General features: G+C 38.7%; 1 protein-coding gene across 1 annotated transcript; it reads left to right on the top strand.

Moving 5' to 3' along the window:
* Positions 1-3,002: 3,002 nt before the first annotated feature.
* On the top strand, positions 3,003-3,611 carry LOC141649715 (uncharacterized). Its single transcript, XM_074458398.1, has one exon. The coding sequence runs from the start codon at positions 3,003-3,005 to the stop codon at positions 3,609-3,611; it is 609 nt and encodes a 202-aa protein (XP_074314499.1).
* Positions 3,612-22,853: the final 19,242 nt, after the last annotated feature.

Raw genomic sequence — 22,853 nt, 5'->3', positions numbered from 1 at the left:
TGAAAATTTAACATTTTTACACATGAAAAAGATTGACATCTTCACCGAATCTATTTAAATAAAAATCTTGTTTACAAAAAAAAAAATACTATGGAGTATATCATTACATTTACGAAATGCACAAATATTGACTATAAGAAGAATCATAAGGTGTAGCTAACATTTGTATGGAAAAAATAAAAATGTCTAAGCCCAATTTTTGAGAGTAACCAAACATGTTAGGGCCCAATTTGGAAGTTAGTTTGATTGGAGTGGGAAAATTCATAGAATCACCTATTCTTTTAGTAAATAGAGGATTTTCACGATTTTATAATATTGAAAATTATTATTTACAATATTTTAATTTACGCATTTTAACCTTAATTGAGGTTCAAACCCATACCACTCAAAAATGAAACAAAGACAAGGTATGAGAAATCAAGTTCCAAACCCATACCACCCGGATATGATTCCTGATTCCAAACTCATACCCATGCACGAAACAAACGCCTCCCCACAACAAAACTGGCCCGACATTATAGCAATTGTGACTAAGTAGGAGTCCGGTTGATATCGCATTGCTCTCGCATATGAGCAAGGGCGGATCTAGCTATAGTTCTATATGGGCTTCAGCCCAACCAATTTCCAAGAATAAAAACAATATACATCTTTACATACTCATTGTTGCAGTGTTGCTCAGTTGTTGAAATTGGTAAAATAAGAATTTGTTTCATTGCTGGCGGTGGAGGTTCAAAACCCACAGCTAACATTTACAGTTTTTTGTTTTTTACACAAAAACCCTAATTAGTTGTTTAGCATTTGCTAATGGTAAATCGTTAGTTATTTAGCATTTCCGTCATAAATTTATATTGTATAATTTCCCCCCAAAAAATGGTTTCGCCATCTTTCACAGCTATGCCAGTACACTATGTGTAACATCAACTATACGGCCCGACGATTACGTGTAACATCTTCTTACAAATTCCTTTGTTTTAGAGAGAGAAAATTCCTTTGTTTTCAAATGCTAGACCCTAAAAATGGTCTCCCGCCGGAGACCAACCCTAATTCCGGCCTTCCAAATGGTAACGAGTCCCATCCAGGCAGCCCAATCCCACCCTTGGTTAAGAATGCAAAAAGGAAAACAATGCATCTTAATGAGTTCCTTGCAGATCCGCCGTCCCGCTCTAGTTCTGTTGAGAGATCCACAGTTCTTCAGACCAACCATTTTCAACCAGAGCGTCCAGTTAGTTCGACCATGTCATACAGGGAAATGGTGCAAGGTTTTTCCTCGGAAACATATTCATTCGAAGACCCCTCGTCAGGGGATCTCGATGTTGACTCTGAGGACGATGTCGAGTTCATAGATGAGGAGGAAGATAAAACTTGCCCACGAATTTGTTTTACGAAGCAGGAGAAGGCCCTTATTCGGAAGCCATGGCGTCATTCACTTATTATTAAAATGTTTGACAAAAACATCGGATACCTCTCGCTGATGAGGAAATTGCAAGCCAAATGGTCGATTAAGGGTAAACTGACCCTAACTGATCTTTCGGGTTCATACTATGTTGCGAGATTTTCGTCTAAACAAGATTATGAGTTCGTCGTTACCCAATGGCCTTGGATGATAGACGATCATTATCTTACTATAAGAAAATGGGTCCCTAATTTTGTGCCATCAGAAGATAGCATTAAGTATTTGACGGCTTGGGTCAGAATCCCAAACCTGCCAGTAGAATATTTTAATGTGAATTTTCTCAGAAAAGTTGGTTCGAAAATAGGAAAAGTGATTAGAATTGACAAGAACACAGCCTCTGCAGAAAGGGGGCAATTTACAAGACTGGGTGTAGAGGTTGACATCTCGAAACCATTGCTATCAAAATTTCGTTTGTATGGCAAAGTTTACTGCATTCAGTATGAAGGTCTGAAGATGATATGTTTCAAGTGTGGGAAGATGGGTCATCAAGCCGCAGAATGTGCAAAGGAAAGGGATCTAGTCTCTACCATGAACGTTGATTCAAGCAACACAACAGTAGATTCTCCCTCACCGAATACAGGGGGTCATTCTTTGGAGGCAGGGCTTCGTCCGGAGGAGGAATCCGACTTTGGTGACTGGATGATGGTGAGAAAGCCGCCACGTAGGAAAGCGCAAGGAAAGTCCATCATGCCCACGGTTCAGGCTATACAGCAGCATCCTACACAGGGTACCTTTGAATTCGGGAGTACATCTAAGGATAAGACAGGTTCGAGGTTTGATGCCCTTAGCAGTTTGGGTCAGGGTGAGAATAATCTTGGTAAATCTCAGGGAATCTTTACCCAGCCAATCCACGCTCAATTAGCCAAAAATACACCTCGGAATAATAAAAATACTATTCCTAATTCTAATCAATTACCCAAAAGTAGGAGAGTAATATCTTCCAAAAATATTGCCAACAATAAATCAATCCCAAATATTCAGAAAAAATCTTCAACAAATCAACCTAATAATATCAAAGATAGTATCTTACGTGATATTACCAACAATAGTATCAATCTAACCAAAAATCAAACCCTACAGAATATTGTTCAAAATCCTGGTGCAAGCGTTAAATAAGTTACTATCCCCACCATTCCAACTAATGTGCAGAAGGAGAATTTAGTACAAAATATCGAAAGTCCAACTCTTATACATGATGATGAATTACTCGACAGTGGTCGAACTTCGCCCAGATCAAGGACATTCGTTAATCGACCTAACCCAGGTCCTCATGATACCCCCTTATCAACGGTTCATGTTCACGACCTGGGAGGGGATGGCCGTACCCTTTATGGGGGTGATGGCACGGGAGTCCCAAATAATGAATCTGACATTCGAACTGGTACATGAGAATCCAACGAGTCTGTGGATCGAAATGTCGATTCCATGGAATGTTAACGAGGTATTATTTCTCGTCAGTCAATCTTACGTTTCTCAGTTACCATCTTTACCATATTTTATGTCGGACCGAATACCGAATTTGACCCAAAACTTGCCCCACATTACGTGTATGGTATGGAATTTCCAAGGCTCTGCTAGCAAGGCTAAACTTGCAGCTTTAAAAGATATTATTCGAACTTATATACCCTCTGTTTTCGCCCTGGTTGAAACTCATATGGATGGAGAGCATGCAGATAAGATTCAGAAGATAGTCAGATATGATAGTCACGCTAGAGTTGACGCAGTAGGTTTTCGTGGGGGTATTTGGGTGTATTGGAAATCAGATTTGGTCAATATTACCCCGGTCACCAAGCATCCTCAATACATTACAATGGAAATCGCTCGCAATAGTGAAACACCTTGGTTTTTCACGGTTGTCTATGCTAGTCCGGACCCTCATAATAGGAAAGAGTTATGGTCAGAATTAAAAAAAATTGCGAGGCAGAATAATCATCCTTGGATGGTCGCAGGAGATTTTAATGAAACTAGGAATCTCTCGGAGATACATGGAGGAGATGCTAATATGGCTCGTCGTTGCGATTTATTCAACAACTGGATAGAGAATTGCGAATTAGTCGAATTGGAATTCTCGGGAGCTGCTCATACTTGGTTTCGTGGTAATAGCATTGAAACGAGACAAAGCGCCAGATTGGACCGTGCACTTTGTAATAGTGATTAGAGTATGCTGTTTGGTGATGCGAGTGTTAAACACCTCCCGGCTATACAATCAGACCACTGCCCACTTTTAATATCGCCAAACGGTTTTGCCCCTCTTAACTCTATCCAAAGACCATTCCGTTTCCAAGCCGGATGGTTAACACACGAGAAATTTCAAGAGTTTGTCGAGAACAATTGGCAAACTGATGGGAGCTTAATCACCCAACTAAATCAGCTGTCTTCGAAGTTGCAGACCTGGAATAAGGAGGTCTTTGGGAATATTTTTAAGAAAAAACTGGAGTTAATTGCAAGAATTAACGGTTGCCAAAAAAAGTTGGCTGTTACCAGAGACAAGGGGACCATCGTTTTAGAGGTAAAGCTTCGGAAGGAGCTGGACGAGATATTGGAACGCGAGGAAATATTGTGGTACCAGAAATCGCGAGTTGATTTTATTCGAGACGGAGACAGAAATACGTCTTATTTTCATGTTAGTACTCTAGTACGACGATGGCGTAATCGTATTAGTTCCTTAAAGAACAGCGATGGAGTGTGGGTTGAGGATAAGGAGGATCTCAAATCCTTAGTGGTTAATTTTTATAAGGAGCTTTACACACAAGAGGGTGATTATGACGAGAATGCTGATATACCATACGATCTATTTCCCGAACTTAGTAGAGACGATTTCAGATGGCTTACTCGACCTTACACCGAGGCCGAAATTAAAAGTGTTGTGCACAATATGGGGGCTCTTAAAGCGCCTGGCCCTGACGGATTTCAAGCATTGTTCTATCAAAAAAACTGGGAGGTGGTGCGCCAGTCGGTTTGTGCGACGGTAATCAAGGCTCTCGAAGGGAAGGGATTTCCGGAGAACTTTAATGATACACATATTGTCCTCATTCCTAAGGTATCCGGCCCTGAATTCATTACTCAATTCCGTCCTATAAGTCTCTGCAATGTATCTTATAAAATTGTTAGCAAAGTGTTAGCTAATCGAATTAAACGAGTCCTACCTCGTCTGATCTCGGAAACACAAAGTGGCTTTGTGCCAGGCCGACAAATTTCCGACAATATTGTGGTTTTCCAGGAAGTAATTCATACCATGAGAAAGAAAAAGGGAAATAGGGGCTACATGGCAATAAAAATAGACCTTGAAAAAGCCTACGATCGCCTTTGCTGGAGCTTTATTCGAGATACACTCAACGATATGTGTATACCCGGCTACCTGGTCGACGTGGTCATGGAGTGTGTCACGACTTCTAGGATGCAACTGTTGTGGAATGGAGAACCAACAGTAATGTTTGAACCTTCGAGAGGAGTTCGTCAAGGAGATCCTCTTTCTTCATACCTTTTTGTAATGTGCCTAGAGAAATTGCAACAACTTATTGACGCGGAGGTTCGAACTCATCAATGGAAGCCTATCCCGGTATGTAAAGATGGCCCTCATATATCTAATTTATTTTTTGCGGATGACATGGTTCTATTCGCGGAAGCTAATGTTGATCAAGCAATCATTATTTCTAAAGTATTAGACGTCTTCTGTCGAGCTTCAGGCGAGAAAGTAAGTGTTGCCAAATCTCGTGTTTTCTTCTCCTCTAATACGCATTTGTAAGTTCAGAACGCTATTTCGAACACCTTGGGTTTCGACATTACTAATGATCTCGGCTCGTATTTGGGCATGCCTACTATTAATGGTAGAGTAACGAGAAATACTTTTTCTAATATTATTGAACGGTTCAATCAAAGATTAGCTGGCTGGAGTACCAAGCATCTCTCATTAGCGGGTCGGGCCACACTAGTCCAGTCCACTTTATCATCCATGTCTAATTATAGCATGCAGACGGCGAAATTACCTCGGACAACTTGCGATTCGTTGGATCAAAAAACTAGAAGGTTTTTATGGGGAGGTGACGAGAATAAGAAAAAGGTTCACCTCATCTCTTGGGAAACCATTCAAAGACCTAAAGTAACAGGAGGTCTCGGCATTACATCATCTCGTCAAGCCAATGCAGCTTTCTTAACGAAACTGGGATGGAGAGTTTTAGCGGAGCCACAGAGTCTCTGGTCACGTGTAATTCGAGCCAAATATTGTAATGGAAGGTGTGACGTTGATATGTTTAAATCCAAGGCTAACATGTCTAATGTGTGGGCGGGTATCTCATCGCAAGCTAATAATATTATCAAGGGTACAACTTCAGCGGTAGGGAATGGCCAACGTACTCTCTTTTGGGACCACTCTTGGGTCGAGGAAGGCACCTTATCTGACCGGGCAGTGATGACTATCCCGGAGTCTCAACTTGGAGCAACGGCCAGTGATATGTGGGACGAGGCAACTGGTTGGAAGTGGGACATTTTCGCCAACTATTTACCGAGAGATAGCCTACTGAAGATCGCCTCATTCTCGCTTTTATCAGACCCCAATTTGGTGGATTCCCTCTATTGGAATGGGACATCTCATGGCAAGTTCACCATCAAGTCTGCCCTGAATATTATCAAAGCTTTAGACCCATTCCCGGAGGTCAATCAAGTTCAATGACACGTCATTTGGAAGCTGCCGGTTCAACAACGAATCAAACTTTTTATTTGGTTGGCTGCACATGGAAGAGCTATGTGCAATGTGAATAGGGTCAGACGCAACTTATATGACGACCCTAGTTGTCCGCGTTGTCAAGCAGAGGAGGAAACAATGGATCACGTCCTCCGTTATTGTCCTATTTCGCGTGAACTCTGGTTTGCTCTTGGAATTTCTGCCTCCTCTGCCTCCTTCTATCTCTCGTCTTTCTCGGATTGGATATCTTCAAATGCTACAAATAATTTAAACACGGGGATGCAAGATTGGTCCATGAAATTTGCAATCACGTGTTGGTGGATTTGGAGATGGAGAAATAACGTTGCCTTTGGACGGTCTCATGAGAACCCGACTTTCCCGATTGAGTTACTTCACCAGCAATTCGAGTCCTCTAAGTATGCTTTTGACAAGTTCTCTCTGTTTATCCCAGCTACCGGTTCCTTATGCAAAGAAGTCTACATTCGCTGGCATCCTCCTCCTCACGGGTGGGTCCTCCTCAATACTGATGGAGCATCTAAAGGGAACCCGGGTCCAGCTGGTTGAGGTGGAGTGTTTAGGGACGAAACTGGTAACTTTATCTCAGCCTATTTGTTCTCTGCCGGTGTATGTACCTCAGTAAGAGCGGAAATGATGGCACTTGCTGCGGGACTCGAAAGAGCGAAGGTGCTAAATATTGACAAACTCCTTGTTCATATGGACAATGCTACTTGTGTAAAGCTCGTTTTGGAAGACCAACTCGTCAGCAATAGTATCCGCCATCTCGTCACTAAATGCAAAGGTCTAATCCATGATCCCGGGTGGGCAGTCAGGCTCTTACACGTCTTTCGAGAAGCTAATAAAGCAAGTGATTGGTTAGCCAATCAAGGAGTCCAGTCGTCTACTACTATCATGCATCTCGATGCTCCCCCTTCTGCTCTTCGATCCATCCTTCGTGAGGATATTATGGGTGTAGCTACTCCTCGTTTAATTACTTAGTTTTGGGCTATGCCCTCATATATACCAAAAAAAAAAAAAAAAAAAACTATACGGCCCGACGATTTCCCATGACTAATCACCGCACCGCGGACATTAACCTAGCCTAACATACTTCAAAATCCTGGATCTGCACCTGCATATGAGATTGTATCGTAAACATGTCAATCTTTTTCGAGAAAGATAACTTGGTTGATATGAGAATTACAGATGGGATTTAAATGGATTTTGGTGCTGTCACTTGCGCTAATTCAAGCATGATACCAACGGCGCTTAAGGTGGTCGATCTTCTAGTCTCGCAAGCTTGTCCTGGATGTTGTTAGCTATAGGGATGTCAGCGGGGCGGGTACAAGTGGGTACCGCCCCGCACCCGCCCCAGTTGGGGTGGGGATGGGTAGAGCTTTGGCGGGTGGTGGGGCGGCTGCGGGTACGAAAATTGTACCCGCCATGGGTCATGGGGCGGGGATGGATTTTGCATCTTACCCACCTAATACCCGCCTACCCTATGATAATTTTATAAATCTTATTTAGTTATAATTAAAATATAATGTGAATAATAGATATTTTATAAAGTTTTTTACTAATTTATTTGGTGAAAAAATTAAATTATAAAGATAAAGTCAAAAAATGGAAATTAATATGATTAAACTAATTTTTACAAAAAAAAATTATCGAATAAATTTATGGTGTAGTGGGTTAATGGGTAAGCGGGGCGGGTACGGTTTTATATTTCCACCCGTTGGGGCGGGGATGGTTTTGAAAACTTGTACCCATCACGGGTGGCGGGGCGGGGATGGGTACGAGTTTTTCTTGGTGGGTACGGGTACGGGGGAGCCTATATCCACCACCGTCCCGCCCCAATGACATCCCTAGTTAGCTAATATAGTAATAACCTGGTTGTAAACTTGTAATTAGTGAAAGCCTAATGCATAATTACATGTTTGTAACTTTGTACTACCCTTTTGATCTTTTGTAGTGTTGTTAACTTACAGTAATATTGTACTGTTGTAGTGTTGTACTCGTATAATAATAAGGAAAATGATAGCAAAAGTTTTACTCAAAAAAAATCCTCTATATATTTATTTCCTCTATCCAAAATTTGTTCACGTTTATGAGTAGGGCGAGTATAAGCGGAGCGGGGACATGGGGCGGGGGTGTCTCAGGTGATATCGCACCCATCCCACTGTGGGGTAATATCCGTATAAGACCCTTTAAATTTAGGACTATAACGTAAATTTAACATGTGAAATATGGTCATAAACGAAATACAACAATGAAACGATAAAGATAAAGAATCAACCTCGGGTCCTTTGATGCACGGCGTAAAGAACAGAAATCAACAGAGATTCCCTCCTAATAGTTGCACCCAAGACCGTCCGAGAAATGCCCTTGTGCTAGAACGTGTTCTCCGATTGCCTTGCAATATTGGGAGAACTTGATGTGAGTTTTTCTCGAGATGTGAGATCTCGGTTTTAGAGAAAACTTAATCTCCAAAACCCTAGTTTTTCTGTAAATGAAAATCGCTAGGTCAAAAGGAGAGGGAGCCTCTCCTTTTGTTGCCTCGGTCCGCGGGTCATGAGAGGAGGGAGTGGGCTTTCCACTTTCTCCTCATTTAACTCGTGATCCGATTGAACCGACCCCACTCGCTAAAATGTATATGACGCGGTTTTTATTATAAATCGTCATCGGTTATCGGCTATTAAAACATCAACTAATAACACGGGTTAGTTGAATTATTAATACATGTCCGACAAAGACGATATTGTATAATTTCTTCAATATACATTAATTTAAATATAATCGTTTATATTTAATTTACGAATTAACTGCTTAATTCGCCTTAGCCATTATTATTTAATCCGTATTAAATAACACATCTCAACATCACATTTTGACTAATTACTAGTCAAATAACTCGAACTAACTGGTTAGTCAAAATTGGCATCTACATGACTGTATTTTCATCTTTCACGTCTCTCAAACGTATCCTATAGGTGTGACTTTTAGGGACCAGTTGATCACCGCCATCTGTATGACAATAACGTCAAACTTATCTAGCAAGCCAACCGTTATTGATAAACGTGGATCAACTGATAATAATACCAAAAGTATGCCCTTTGATCCTTTTAGAGGTTTATAAGTCCTTGCACTAACTGTTAAGGACACCAACCCCAACAAGCTCCCACTTGTCCGTACAAGTGGATGTGCAATGACGTTATCCGCACTAACTGGAGGACACAAGCTCCAACAAACTCCCACTTGTCCGTACAAGTGTATGTGCGATAACCGATTCTCATATTCATTTAAAATTTCTCCCATTCAATGTAAAACAATTTGCAGATCCGGATCCGCAAAGGTCGTATTTTACAATCGATCTGTATCTAGAGTGGTTTCCCCGACTAGAGAGTAACTTAACTGATAAAACGAATCCGTATCCGAGCATGGCCATGCATTTCGATTCTGACTCCTCGAGTGGCCCTGAGAAATATCGAGTACCTGATAAAGGCTGAATATTTCCTTCAACTCGACTCCTTATGATCTAAGCACAGCATGAAATGACCCAGAAAAAATCTACTTAGCCCCCTGTTACGGATGACCGTGAGAAAGAAACCAAAGTCACCCAAAATCTGCCTTAGTCTCAAGAGACAGTCGATAGTCAAAAGAATCGACTCTTAGGATCACCATGGAAGTCCTATCCACGACCGGGCACCGAATGTTATAAAACATTTAGGACTCCACGTCGATGTCACAATTGTGTCCTACGAAATATCCGTATAAATCGCCTCTGTGATTGGTCAGTCAACCGGTTGACTTATGGCTCGTTGAACCCACCATCAACCAACGTCACAAAATAATTGCCGAGTTATCACTCATGTGGGCAATTAAGGACTGAAAAATATAATGTTCGTTCAGTTCACTTTGTGGTGTTCAAAATTTGTCGTACAAATCCACATGAAAAATAAAATATATATATAAAATATCAAAACGATGATGTCGTATAGAGTACAAGAGAGAATGAATCTGATCCATAAAAGAGTACTACAACTTAGGAGCACGTTTAATTCCCATGGAATTAACATGCCCTTCATGCTTATCTTGTCGTAATGCTTTAGTGAGAGGATCTGCTATGTTATCATCAGTAGCAATCTTTTCTATCACTACTTCCTTTTGCTCCACGTAATCTCGGATTAGATGAGCTTTCCGTTGTACATGTCTAGATTTGTTGCTAGACTTTGGCTCCTTAGCTTGGAAGATGGCACCACTATTGTCGCAATAGATGGTGATCGGGTCATTCGAACTAGGCACTACAGATAGTCCATGTAAGAATTGACGCATCCATATCGCTTCCTTTGTAGCTTCAGACGCGGCATAGTACTCGGACTCAGTCGTAGAATCTGCTGTAACAGTTTGTTTCGAACTCTTCCACTGATGCAGCGCCATTAAGAGTAAAAACGAATCCAGACTGAGATTTCGAGTCATCACGATCCGTTTGGAAGCTAGCATCTGCGTAACCGGTTGCGCATAGCTTTTGTTCGCCTCCATAAGTCAATGCCCAATCTTTAGTCCTCCGGAGGTACTTAAGAATGTTCTTGACAGCTAACCAATGTGATTCACCTGGTGTTTGTTGGAATCGACTTGTCATACTCAATGCATATGCCACGTCTGGACGTGTGCATATCATGGCATACATGATTGATCCTATAGCCGAAGCATAAGGAATCCGTGTCATGCGCTCTTTCTCTTCCGGTGTCTCTGGTGCCTGAGATTTGCTCAAATGCACCCCTGGAGCCATAGGAAGAAACCCCTTCTTGGAGTTAGTCATGCTTTGAATCTCTCTAGGACTTTGTCTATGTAAGACTCTGATCGAGAGATAACATCCGTCGTGATCTATCTCGATAGATACGGATGCCTAGAATTCTTTGCGCCTCTCCCAGATCTTTCATCTGGAAATGGTTTTTCAACCATACTTTCACCGAAGTTAAGAGAGGTATGTCATTTCCAATCAGGAGTATGTCATCGACATACAATATTAGGAAGACAATCTTGCTCCCACTCGACTTGATATAAAGACATGGTTCCTCGACCGATCGAGTAAATCCATTTTCTTTAATCACTTGGTCGAAGCGATGATTCCAACTCCGAGATGCTTGCTTAAGTCCATAAATGGAATGCTTAAGTTTGCACACTTTCTTAGGATGTAAAGGATCGATGAAACCTTCGGGTTGTACCATGTACAACTCTTCCTCCAAAAAGCCGTTTAAGAAGGCGGTTTTCACATCCATTTGCCAAATTTCATAGTCATGAAAAGCGGCAATCGCTAAGATAATCCGAATGGAACGCAGCATGACTACGGGTGCGAAAATTTCATCGTAGTGCAAGCCTGGCACTTGGGTGAAACCTTTAGCAACTAGTCGTGCTTTATAGATATCTTGTTGACCTTCCACAGAATGCTTTATCTTGTAAAGCCATTTGCATTTAAGGGGACGAACCTTAGCAGGTAAGTCAACAAGATCCCATACGTTGTTCTCATACATAGAGTCCATCTCGGATTGCATGGCCTCAAGCCATAACTTTGAGTCAGAACTAGTCATGGCACCTTTATAGGTTGCGGGTTCACTACTCGTTAAGAGTAGAACGTCATCTATGTCATGTTCCTCGACCATACCAATGTATCTGTCCGGAGGAATAGAGACTCTTCCCGACCTCCTAGGTTCCTCAGGAATGTTAACCGCAGCCGGGATTGAAGGAACAGGTTCCTCCAATAGATACTCGGTATTGGTTGGAATCTCCGACAAGTCGAAGGTTCTATCACTCTTTGCATTCTCGAGAAATTCCTTCTCTAAGAATGTCGCACTAGCCGCAACAAAAACACGTTGTTCGGTTGGCGAATAGAAGTAATGACCAAGTGTTCCTTTAGGATAACCTATAAAGTATGTCTTGACCGATCGCGGGCCGAGCTTATCCTCGTGTCTCCACTTGACATAAGCCTCGCAGCCCCAAACCCGTATAAAGGACAAGTTAGGGACCGTTCCTTCCATAGTTCATATGGAGTCTTGTCAACAGACTTTAGACGGACTTGATTAAGTATTAGAGCGGCCGACATAAGAGCATAACCCCATAATGAGTCGGGCAACACGGTGTGACTCATCATGGATCGAACCATATCAAGTAGTGTTCGATTTCTCCGTTCGGACACACCATTCAACCGAGGTGTTCCAGGTGGAGTTAATCGTAGGGCAATGCCACGGTCCTTTAGGTGTTGATCAAACTCGTGAGAAAGATACTCGCCACCACGATCCAAACGCAGTGTTTTAATCTTCCTACCTAATAGGTTCTGTACCCTATTTCGGTATTCCTTGAATTTCTCAAAGGATTCACTTTTGTGCTTCATTAAGTAGACATAGCCATATCTACTTAAATCGTCCGTGAAAGTGATGAAATACCTATAGCCTTCTCGTGCGGTGATTGACATAGGACCACATACATCCGTGTGTATGAGTCCTAATAGGTCATCAGCGCGCATTCCAACACCTTTGAAGGAAATCCGAGTCATCTTACCGATGAGACATGATTCACACGTGCCAAATGATTGAAAATCAAAGGCCGAGATAGCTCCATGTTTAATGAGCTGTTTTACGCGTTTCTCATTAATGTGTCCCATACGGCAGTGCCATAGATACGTCTGATCTTTGTCACCAACCTTTAACTTTTTATTCATTACGTGTAATATTTCGGTGGTCTGATCTAAAACATAAATTCCGTTCATGGAGACTGCCTTGCCATAAATCATATTGTGTAAAGAGAAAATGCAAGTATTATTCTCTATTACAAATGAAAAACCAAGTTTGTCAAGTGCAGAAACTGAAATAATGTTTTTCGAAAGACTGGGTACATAATAGCAATCATATAATGATAACTCAAATCCGCTAGGAAGCTGGATCACATATGTTCCCCTCGAGACGGCAGCCACTCTTGCTCCATTCCCGACACGCAGTCAACCTCACCCTTTACGAGAGGCTCGAGATTTCAAGGCCCCGCACATGATTACACAGATGAGAACCACAACCAGTATCAAGTACCCAAGTTCCGTAACTTGCGTGGTTAATCTCAATCATATGAATAAAAGTAGAAGAAGAAGACATACCAACAGGTTTAACGCGACCTGCTTTTATGTCCTCATGATAAACAGGACATGTGCGCCTCCAATGCCCAGTCTTGTGGCAGTGATGGCATTCCATGTTTTCGGTTTTGCTCTTTGTCACGCCTGATGAGGTGCTCGACTCACCAGGTCCACTCTTACCTGAACCCGACTTCTTGAACTTCGCCTTACCTACTGCTAGGTTTGCCTGAGCTTTGCCCTTACCCTTTCCCTTGTTTGTCACAACGAGAACATCCTGTTTCATGCTCCCACTGAACTTCATGTCCTTCTCGGTCTGTACGAGGAGGAGTGCGTTCATGGGGAGTTTTCTTCAAATCATTCATATAGTAATTCGCTCTAAATTGCGAATAACCATCGTGGAGTGAGTGAAGTATGCGGTCGATCACAATGTTCTCGCCGATCTTACAATCAAAGGTCTCCGACTTTTTCGACATTCTCAATCATGCTGAGAATGTGTGGGCTAACTGGTTGGCCCTTCTGGAGTCTCGCATCAAAGAAGCGAGTGGTATGCTCATAGGTCACGATTCTCGGTGCTTTCGAGAATTCCTTGGTGAGCGTGGTGAAAATCTTGTTCGCACCATGGGCTATGAAGCGTTTCTGCAAATTGGGTTCCATTGCAAAAATGAGTACGTTTTTAATCGCACCCGCTTCCATACGAAAATCATTAAACTTGGTGATTTCAAGAAATTTCTAACCGTGGGACCTGGGTTTGCCGGGATGGGCTCCAATAGATATTTGAGCTTCCGTCGGCAGCGGCAAGATTCCGTAATGCCGCCTCCCGGTCCGCGAAGTTTGATCCATCATTCTTCGATCGAGTAGACGATTCATCCGATTCATGAAGATCCGAAGCCGGGACTCACGGTCCAATGTGGCACTTGGCATTGGGTTATCAGTAGAACCAGCCATTTGATATTAGCAGTTAAAAGTTCGTGATCTACACTGAAAAAGAAAGAAAAACAAAAACGAAATAAGCAACTCATCGAGGAGATTTAAGTCTATTTAAAAATTCATTTTAACGTGTAGACTCAATGCACTTGCATAATTGATCTCCCTCAAGAATGATACAAGTGATCCCAAGACTCAATTTCTGTAAATTGATAAGCCAACTGTTTAGCTAATTCTTCCGTAAGAACTCTTGGTCGATAGATTTCCGTAAATCCTATCTATAGTCCACCACAGTCACAGGATCGTACGAGTGACCATAGTGTTGAGATAAAATAGGTCAATCGGTTCCAACTTACCCGACGTAGAAGGGGTCATATTATGCCTACCGACGAAGAAGGGACTCATTGGAGTTTGACCTATAAAGACCGTTCTCAATTTTTGTTTATACGAGGAAGATCCCATCAACTAAATTATAATTCATATTAAGTGAACGAATAACTAGCGTCTGCGTGAATGAATTAATTTGGGTGATGGCTTAAATAGAACGTGTGACATGAGAATGTCAAAGAAAACTAACTCGTGACCTCTATATGTGTCAGTTTTCATGCAATAATTAGGTGGTTTGGTTTTTAGGCGGAAAATGATGCATACTATCGTTACGATAAAATAAAAATGAATGCAATACGTAAATAAAATTCCTAGTGTGGCCTATCCTAGTAAAATAAAACATAAAACAACTTTGGAATCCACCGTTGGACCCGACAAGCTTGTCTTGATGTTCCATCTTGATCCATGTAGCGGGAGTGAGCATCCGATCTTCATCTTTGGTCTTCTCAAAAATTACAATTTAAAATTACAAATATAAGTCTATTTACATTCTAATTAAAACTGTAATTACAAGTGAAAAATCCAAAACGGAGATACGAGATCTCAAAATACAACCAAGACCGTGTTCCATCATTACGGTAACACGTTCTACTAAGGCCACACTAAGTTACAACTGTTTGCAAAATAAATAAATACGTAATTAAAAGCATTCAAGGCATTCAACAAAACGATAAATAAAAATGCATCAACTAAAACAAATTCATTCGTGACATAATTCTGTAATTATGTTAAATATATCCAAACCACCTTTTAATGATTAAAATTCATGTGATAAAACCGCTTCTATCAATTTAATTTTAATCTAATACAGTCCGTTACTTTAAATACGCTTTAAAATAACTTAATGGCACGTGTGTGAACCGTTTCACAATCATAGCGAGTGTACAATATCCGTATAAAGTACATATTAAGGCCAAAAGAAAATTTAAAACAAAATGAAAAAATTTTCAAAGCTGCCAAGACAAAAATCCCTCGATCCAGTGGACAAAAGTGTTCGATCGAGTAACTACAGGGCTCGATCGACTGAACTGCGAGTCGATCGAGGGGTATGCCAATCAGAAAGTACTCGATCGACAGTACTGGAGGTCGATCGAGAGCTTTTATCAGCAAATCTGCTCGATCGAGTACGAGGACAACTCGATCGAGCAGAGGGGTTTTGAAAGTGGTCGATCGAGTACAGCTAGGACTCGATCGAGTAAAAACATGACAGAAAACCTCTCGATCGAGTAAGAACATGCTCGATCGAGTGCAAAAATTTCTGGAAAAACAAAACCCTCGTGAAAACAGTTTTGACGAAACAAAACATCCTCAATTTTGATCAAAACCGCATCAAATCAATTTTACAATTTGACAAAACATGACATATTGTTATAATCTCCGTATAAAACAACAATATGCATAAAACAAATTGAAAAACAAGATGAAATAACCGTGTAAAACATGTCACGGTTTCAAAAAAAATTTCAGCCGTGTATACATGGCACGGTTTTCGAGACAAAACAATCGTTTCAAAATCGTTTTTTATGAAAAATCACAATGAAAATTTACGTGGCCTCGCTCTGATACCACTTGTGGGGTAATATCCGTATAAGACCCTTTAAATTTAGGACTATAACGTAAATTTAACATGTGAAATATGGTCATAAACGAAATACAACAATGAAACGATAAAGATAAAGAATCAACCTCGGGTCCTTTGATGCACGGCGTAAAGAACAGAAATCAACAGAGATTCCCTCCTAATAGTTGCACCCAAGACCGTCCGAGAAATGCCCTTGTGCTAGAACGTGTTCTCCGATTGCCTTGCAATATTGGGAGAACTTGATGTGAGTTTTTCTCGAGATGTGAGATCTCGGTTTTAGAGAAAACTTAATCTCCAAAACCCTAGTTTTTCTGTAAATGAAAATCGCTAGGTCAAAAGGAGAGGGAGCCTCTCCTTTTGTTGCCTCGGTCCGCGGGTCATGAGAGGAGGGAGTGGGCTTTCCACTTTCTCCTCATTTAACTCGTGATCCGATTGAACCGACCCCACTCGCTAAAATGTATATGACGCGGTTTTTATTATAAATCGTCATCGGTTATCGGCTATTAAAACATCAACTAATAACACGGGTTAGTTGAATTATTAATACATGTCCGACAAAGACGATATTGTATAATTTCTTCAATATACATTAATTTAAATATAATCGTTTATATTTAATTTACGAATTAACTGCTTAATTCGCCTTAGCCATTATTATTTAATCCGTATTAAATAACACATCTCAACATCACATTTTGACTAAATATTAGTCAAATAACTCAGACTAACTGGTTAGTCAAAATTGGCATCTACATGACTGTATTTTCATACTGTCACGTCTCTCAAACGTATCCTATAGGTGTGACTTTTAGGGACCAGTTGATCACCGCCATCTGTATGACAATAACGTCAAACTTATCTAGCAAGCCAACCGTTATTGATAAACGTGGATCAACTGATAATAATACCAAAAGTATGCCCTTTGATCCTTTTAGAGGTTTATAAGTCCTTGCACTAACTGTTAAGGACACCAACCCCAACACCCACAACCCGCGACGAATGACACTTTTGAAACCCATCTCCGCCCCATGACCTATCAAATCATTACCCGTACCCGTCCCACTTGAAACGGGTGCGAGGCGAGACTCGCCAAAATCCGTCTCACTAACATCCCTATTGCAAATTTAGGATACTTAATTTTATAATTGTTCATATTACTCTCGGGTTTTGCGATTTGCTTATGAGTAAATGCAGTCATACATACGTAGGGGTGTTCATTCGCGGTTCGATTCATCGACCGCTAATTTAATTTGGTTCGGGCGCGGTTTGGTTCGGCTAAACACCGAACCTAAACTAACCGCACCGTTTCTAACGGTTATAAGCGGTTCGGTTAACCGCTTTGAACGGTTATTATCGGTTCGATTAACGGTTAACCAATTGTCGTTAGGGATGTTAGCGGGGCGGGTTTAAGCGGGTACCGCCCCGCATCCGCCCCAGTTGGGACAGGTATGGGTACAGCTTTCGCGGGTGATGGGGCGGGTACGGGTACAAAAATTTCACCCGCCATGGGTGGTAGGGCGGGGATAGGTTTTATGCATACCCACCAAATACCCGCCTACCTATCAATTGTTAAAAAAATAATATATATTATTATGACTGTCGATAATGTTATTTACTAATTTTATTGAAAATCTTAAATGAAGATTATAAATATGAAAATTTACGGAAATTCATAGCGATTAAAGTACATTTTATTTAAAAAAGTATCGACAAAAATTATGACATAGTTGGTTGGTGGGTAAATGGGGCGGGTACGGGTCTAGATTTTCATTTGGTGGGGCAAGTAATACGGGTATGGAAACTTGTACCCGCCATAGGTGGTGGGGCGGGTACGGGTATGGGAATTGCTTGGTGGGTACGAGTATGGGGAGCCTATATCCACCAGTCACCACCACCGCCCCGCCTCAATGACATCCCTAATTGTCATTCTATGTATACTTTTCTTTCAACTTCCGTTTACTTTTTCAAGTAATTTAATTAAATTTTCAATAAATATTATACCTAACATAAAATTAAGTAAATATACTTTATTATTAATTAATTTATGAGTTTTTGAGTTTGAATGCACTTAATAATCCAGTTATGTAGTATTTTCATTTTTGCTTAATTTTTAGTCAAACAGTTCGATACGGTTAACCGTTTTTCTAAAATAGCGAACGTAGACCGAACCGTTTACATGACATATTTAACGGTTCAGTTCACCGAACCTCTTTGTCTAAACAGTTCAATTAACCAAACCTAAAAAATACATTGTTTTTCGGTTCAATTATTACGGTTCGATTTATTTTAAACTGTCCTAGTCGTACGTGTTGCAAAACTTCTTTGGCAAGTGATTCACAATAGTCCACGTACTTCTTGACTAATTCTGCGTTGACTCGGAGTCAACTCATTACTCATCTATCAACCCAAAAAAATGGAACACAAATTCTCCCTATAGACGAGAAATATCCGTTTATAGTTATAAAATGGCCAAATATCTACCCATTTTAAGCATAAAATAAGCAATAAGTTGCATGGTGAACCCAAAAATATCACTACTTTAAGCATATTTGACCATCTTTTGCTTTAGACGAATATATCCATTTATAGTGAGATTAATCTAAATAGTATAAAAGATGGGTTTTTTAGAGCTCTCCCATATGTTGCTACTTTTTAGGGAATGGAAAATTGTTTTTTGGTGTACCACCCCCACCTTCTTTCTTTGTGATTTAATTACTCTCTTTCCTGTGCATTTCATCTCATTGAGAAAACATTACAATATACATTTCATAACAATATACATTAAAACTATACATTATACAATTCTTAATATTAGATATTACACATATCTATATGATTAAAATTTGTATTCTGTTAAAAAAAAGAGCATTTTATTAGATTCATACTCAGTAAAAAAAAATCCCACTATTTTAAATTTAGTAATTCTAATTATTTTCTTTTGTGAAATTTTTAACAACGAAATAAATTGTTGAATAAGAACTGAGATATCCATAAATCTGAACATCAATATTTTAAAATACAATTAGTACTCCTTAATTTAATGCCTACTTAAAATTTATACCACTTAAAAAAAATCAGTAATGGTTAAATTTACATTGGTATGATAACTTAAATTCACGGAGGGAAAATTGTCATTTAAAAAATACAGTATTTCAAAATCATTATAACCAGATTAAATACAAATCTGGTTCAAAAAAATAAACCTTAAATTGAACAATTTAAATAAATATTTATAAATGCATGCGGTAAGTCTTAACGAAACAATTGTGTGATGATTAGTACTAGAGTTTCAATTAAAAAACTATACCTGTAGAATCAAAAAATCATGAAACAAGTAAGAGATCTACGCCAGAAATAAATTGAAATTGTAGAATAAAAAAAATCATGAAACAAGAAAAAGAGAGGCTTTTTGAAGGATGAGAATATGAGATTGTTTTAAAGGGGCTCTGTTCTGTGTATATGGAAAAGTTTTTTTTCATAAATATGTGTTCAGTAAGTGAGGCGGGTATCATGATTCATTAACTTAGGAGTATGTTAAGGAATTTAGGTTTAGTAATTAATGATGAGTTGGGCTTAGTATACTTGGTATTAATATTCAGCAACTCTCCTATAGGACCGTCCTATAACATAGGACGGCCCAATAGGAGATATAGGTCCAACAAGAAAGTTTTGATTTAAAAAAAAAAAAAAAAAAAAAAAAAAAGCAGTCATTCTACATTGCAGTTAGAAAAACGTGAGTAAACAAAAAGGAAAACTGTAAATTTACTCTTAAATGGGTCCCACTTTTATTTGACGGAAGAACTATTACACAAGATTCCTTAGATATTTGTTATCGGTCCGTTTTTCTTAAAACCATTACTTTTGATCTGTAATAAGACGGATAACATGTCATCATTTTACAATAAAATGTTATTGTTCACATCATTTTCAGGGTAAAAAATGACACCTCCAGTCATAACATTTTGTGAATTAATTGGTTACATTTTCTTAAAAAATGGCAACATTTTATCCGTCTAACAAATAAGACCAAAAGTGCCCGTCTGAAACAAGAATTTGTGATTTGTTATATAAAATTAAATTACCTAGTTCTCAATGTAAAAGCAAATGAAAAGGTCAGTTACGTGTAACTTTAGTAATTTGGATTTTTATTTATTTATTTCTTTATTTATGAACAGCTACCGTTCAATTTTTCTCGTCGGGTTTTCAACTTGACATATGCGGTTTTCAAGTGCAAAATATTGGTTTTCAACTTTTATTATATATATAATATTGAAATTTCAACTACTACCTCAAAAGTTTTAAGATTAAAACTTTGAGTTTTCAACTTAAAATATAAACAAAAATCATACTTATAACTCCGAGTTTTTAATTTAAAATGTGAAGTTCTCAAATTAAAATCAAGAGTTATTAACTAAAAACCCAAAAGTTTAATTTTAAATCTACATTTTAAAATTTGATCTTTGAAATATTTAAAATTTTCAGGCTAAAATCAAAGGTTTTTAACACAAATCTGAGCTTAACCATATAAGTGATTTCCGAGATAAAATTACAATAGTTGAGGTAAACACAAATACTTCTAAAAACATATAATTAACAATGATATAGCCATATAGGTTTCATTGTTGTCGCTAACACCAAGTATCATGTAGCCAACGCGGGAATCGAACCCACACCTTGTGCTAATGCACATGCTCTTCCATTTGAGCTAGTTAGCTTCTGACAAAAGGGCTACTTAAAACCCGAGTATTTAAATTAAAATTCCAAGTTATCTGCTTAAAGTTCAAAGTTTTAATTTGAATCAAAGTTAAAAATTAAAATGTCCGAGTTTTAGTTAAGATCTCAAATCAGGACCAACTAAAATACACAAATTTAAAAACTTAACAAAACTGAATGACAACCAATATATATATAAAAAATGTTGTAAAACATGAACCAAAATAGTACATAAAGACGCACAAATTTGACAAACTCTAATTATCAAGCCAAAATTTATTAACTAAGCACATAAAATCACCGAAATTCTACAAATTACCCAAAAATGCAATAATCACCGAAATTGAACTATGAATCTATTGACAACGGAAATACAATTAAGAGATGTAAAAAGTTACTTACTTTATTCTCTCAATTTTGACACGAACCCCATATTACGTAGCAGAAATGGGTAAAAAAATCTTGTGAGAAGAAGATGTAATTGTGAGAGGGGTACATAGAAGAAGCAAACGTGAAAAAAAAAGATTGAGAGAGTAGAGAGAATGGGAATTATGAATGAGAAATAAAAACTGTAAATGAAAGTAATGGCCTGATGGATAGTTGTAGTTTTCCCTATTAAAAATACAACTAGATAATTTGGATTGGGCTTAAAAAAATGAGGTCTTATCTTATAAGACCGTCCCATTCAACAATTTGTATTTGTATTTTTTTTTTTGGTACATAAGAAGATGTAAAAACTTAATTATAATTTTGGGTTGGGTACATTATTATAATTTTCAAATATCATCATAAAAAAAAAAAAGCGAGCCATGACTTATAGAGTTAATAGTCATAATATTCTACGGTTTTTATCATCTTCCAAAAAAAAAAAAAAGTAGTAGGTCTCTTGAGGGACCGTCTTCTACTAAATTAGTGGGAGACATAACATGAAAATAGAATTAAATAACTATCTCCCCTCACCATGTTAGAGGTTTCTCAATAACGCTATTGAGAAACCGTCTCTTTAAAGTTTTTATAACATGTTATTTAATAAAACGAGTTTGCATATTTACAAAAATATGTATCATTATAAAGTACTCCTTTCTACTTTATGAAATTATAACATTAGTTGATTATATAACTATATGTCAAAAGTATTTTTAATTAAATGTTGCAATGACACTAAATAGGAGGAAGTCAGGTATTGTAAAAATGTACTCCGTACTTTGTAATTATCTATTCATAGTATAAAAAGTAAAGTCCTTTGAAGAGTTTCACCACTTTCTTTGGTTGATTTAATTTATCTGCTGATTAAATAGTTGCTCTAAATTTCATTGAGCAACTATTTATAATATATTTTGTAACTTTATTAGATATATACATCTAATGTTATTTACAAATAATTTTTTTTCAATATTTGTAATTTTATTAGATGATTTATGTACTTTTAGTCAAATTATTAATATTTAATCCCGTGCAATTTTTGCACGGGTTTAAAACTAGTTGAAAATAGAAAACGAGAGAAAACCCCCGGAATGTGTAATGTCTCCTAGCTAGAGCCGGCAAAACGGGTCAACGGGTCGGGTTCGGATCGGGCCAATTCCCTATCTACTAGTAAAAGGATAAGTAAGACTCTCATTTTTCCAGCCTAAAAATATTTCTTAAAATTGAGCTTAGTATTTTTGGCATATACTATAGGTATGTTCAGTTATAAATAGGCATACTTTTTTTTTTGGGTGAAAAAATAGGCATAATTTTTTAAATGTAAATATTTTTAAGATTCAATATTTTACATTCCCCACTGATGGGGCATATTCTGCACCGCTGACCAAGTCAACATATTGAGCAAGGTCAAGGATATCCACAGCAAAGTCAACGACTTAGACAGTCTAGCCGATGCAACCCATCGGCCTGTCACCTGGGTCTCGGCTAGGCAACTAGCCAGCCGGGATACATATCCGCGTACTCATATCCAAGACCCTCGGCCGGCCTGCCATGGGTCCATCGGCCAAGGGTAGAA

Source organism: Silene latifolia, chromosome 3, assembly GCF_048544455.1.
Source record: "Silene latifolia isolate original U9 population chromosome 3, ASM4854445v1, whole genome shotgun sequence".
In the NCBI taxonomy this organism is placed as follows: Eukaryota; Viridiplantae; Streptophyta; class Magnoliopsida; order Caryophyllales; family Caryophyllaceae; genus Silene; species Silene latifolia.
The sequence above is the reverse complement of the archived record's forward strand: the minus strand, read 5'-3'. Positions and strand labels throughout refer to the sequence as shown.

What these genes read in the sequence shown, in the direction of transcription:
- LOC141649715 (XM_074458398.1), top strand. Translation starts at nt 3,003, where the DNA reads ATGGTATGGAATTTCCAAGGCTCTGCTAGCAAGGCTAAACTTGCAGCT.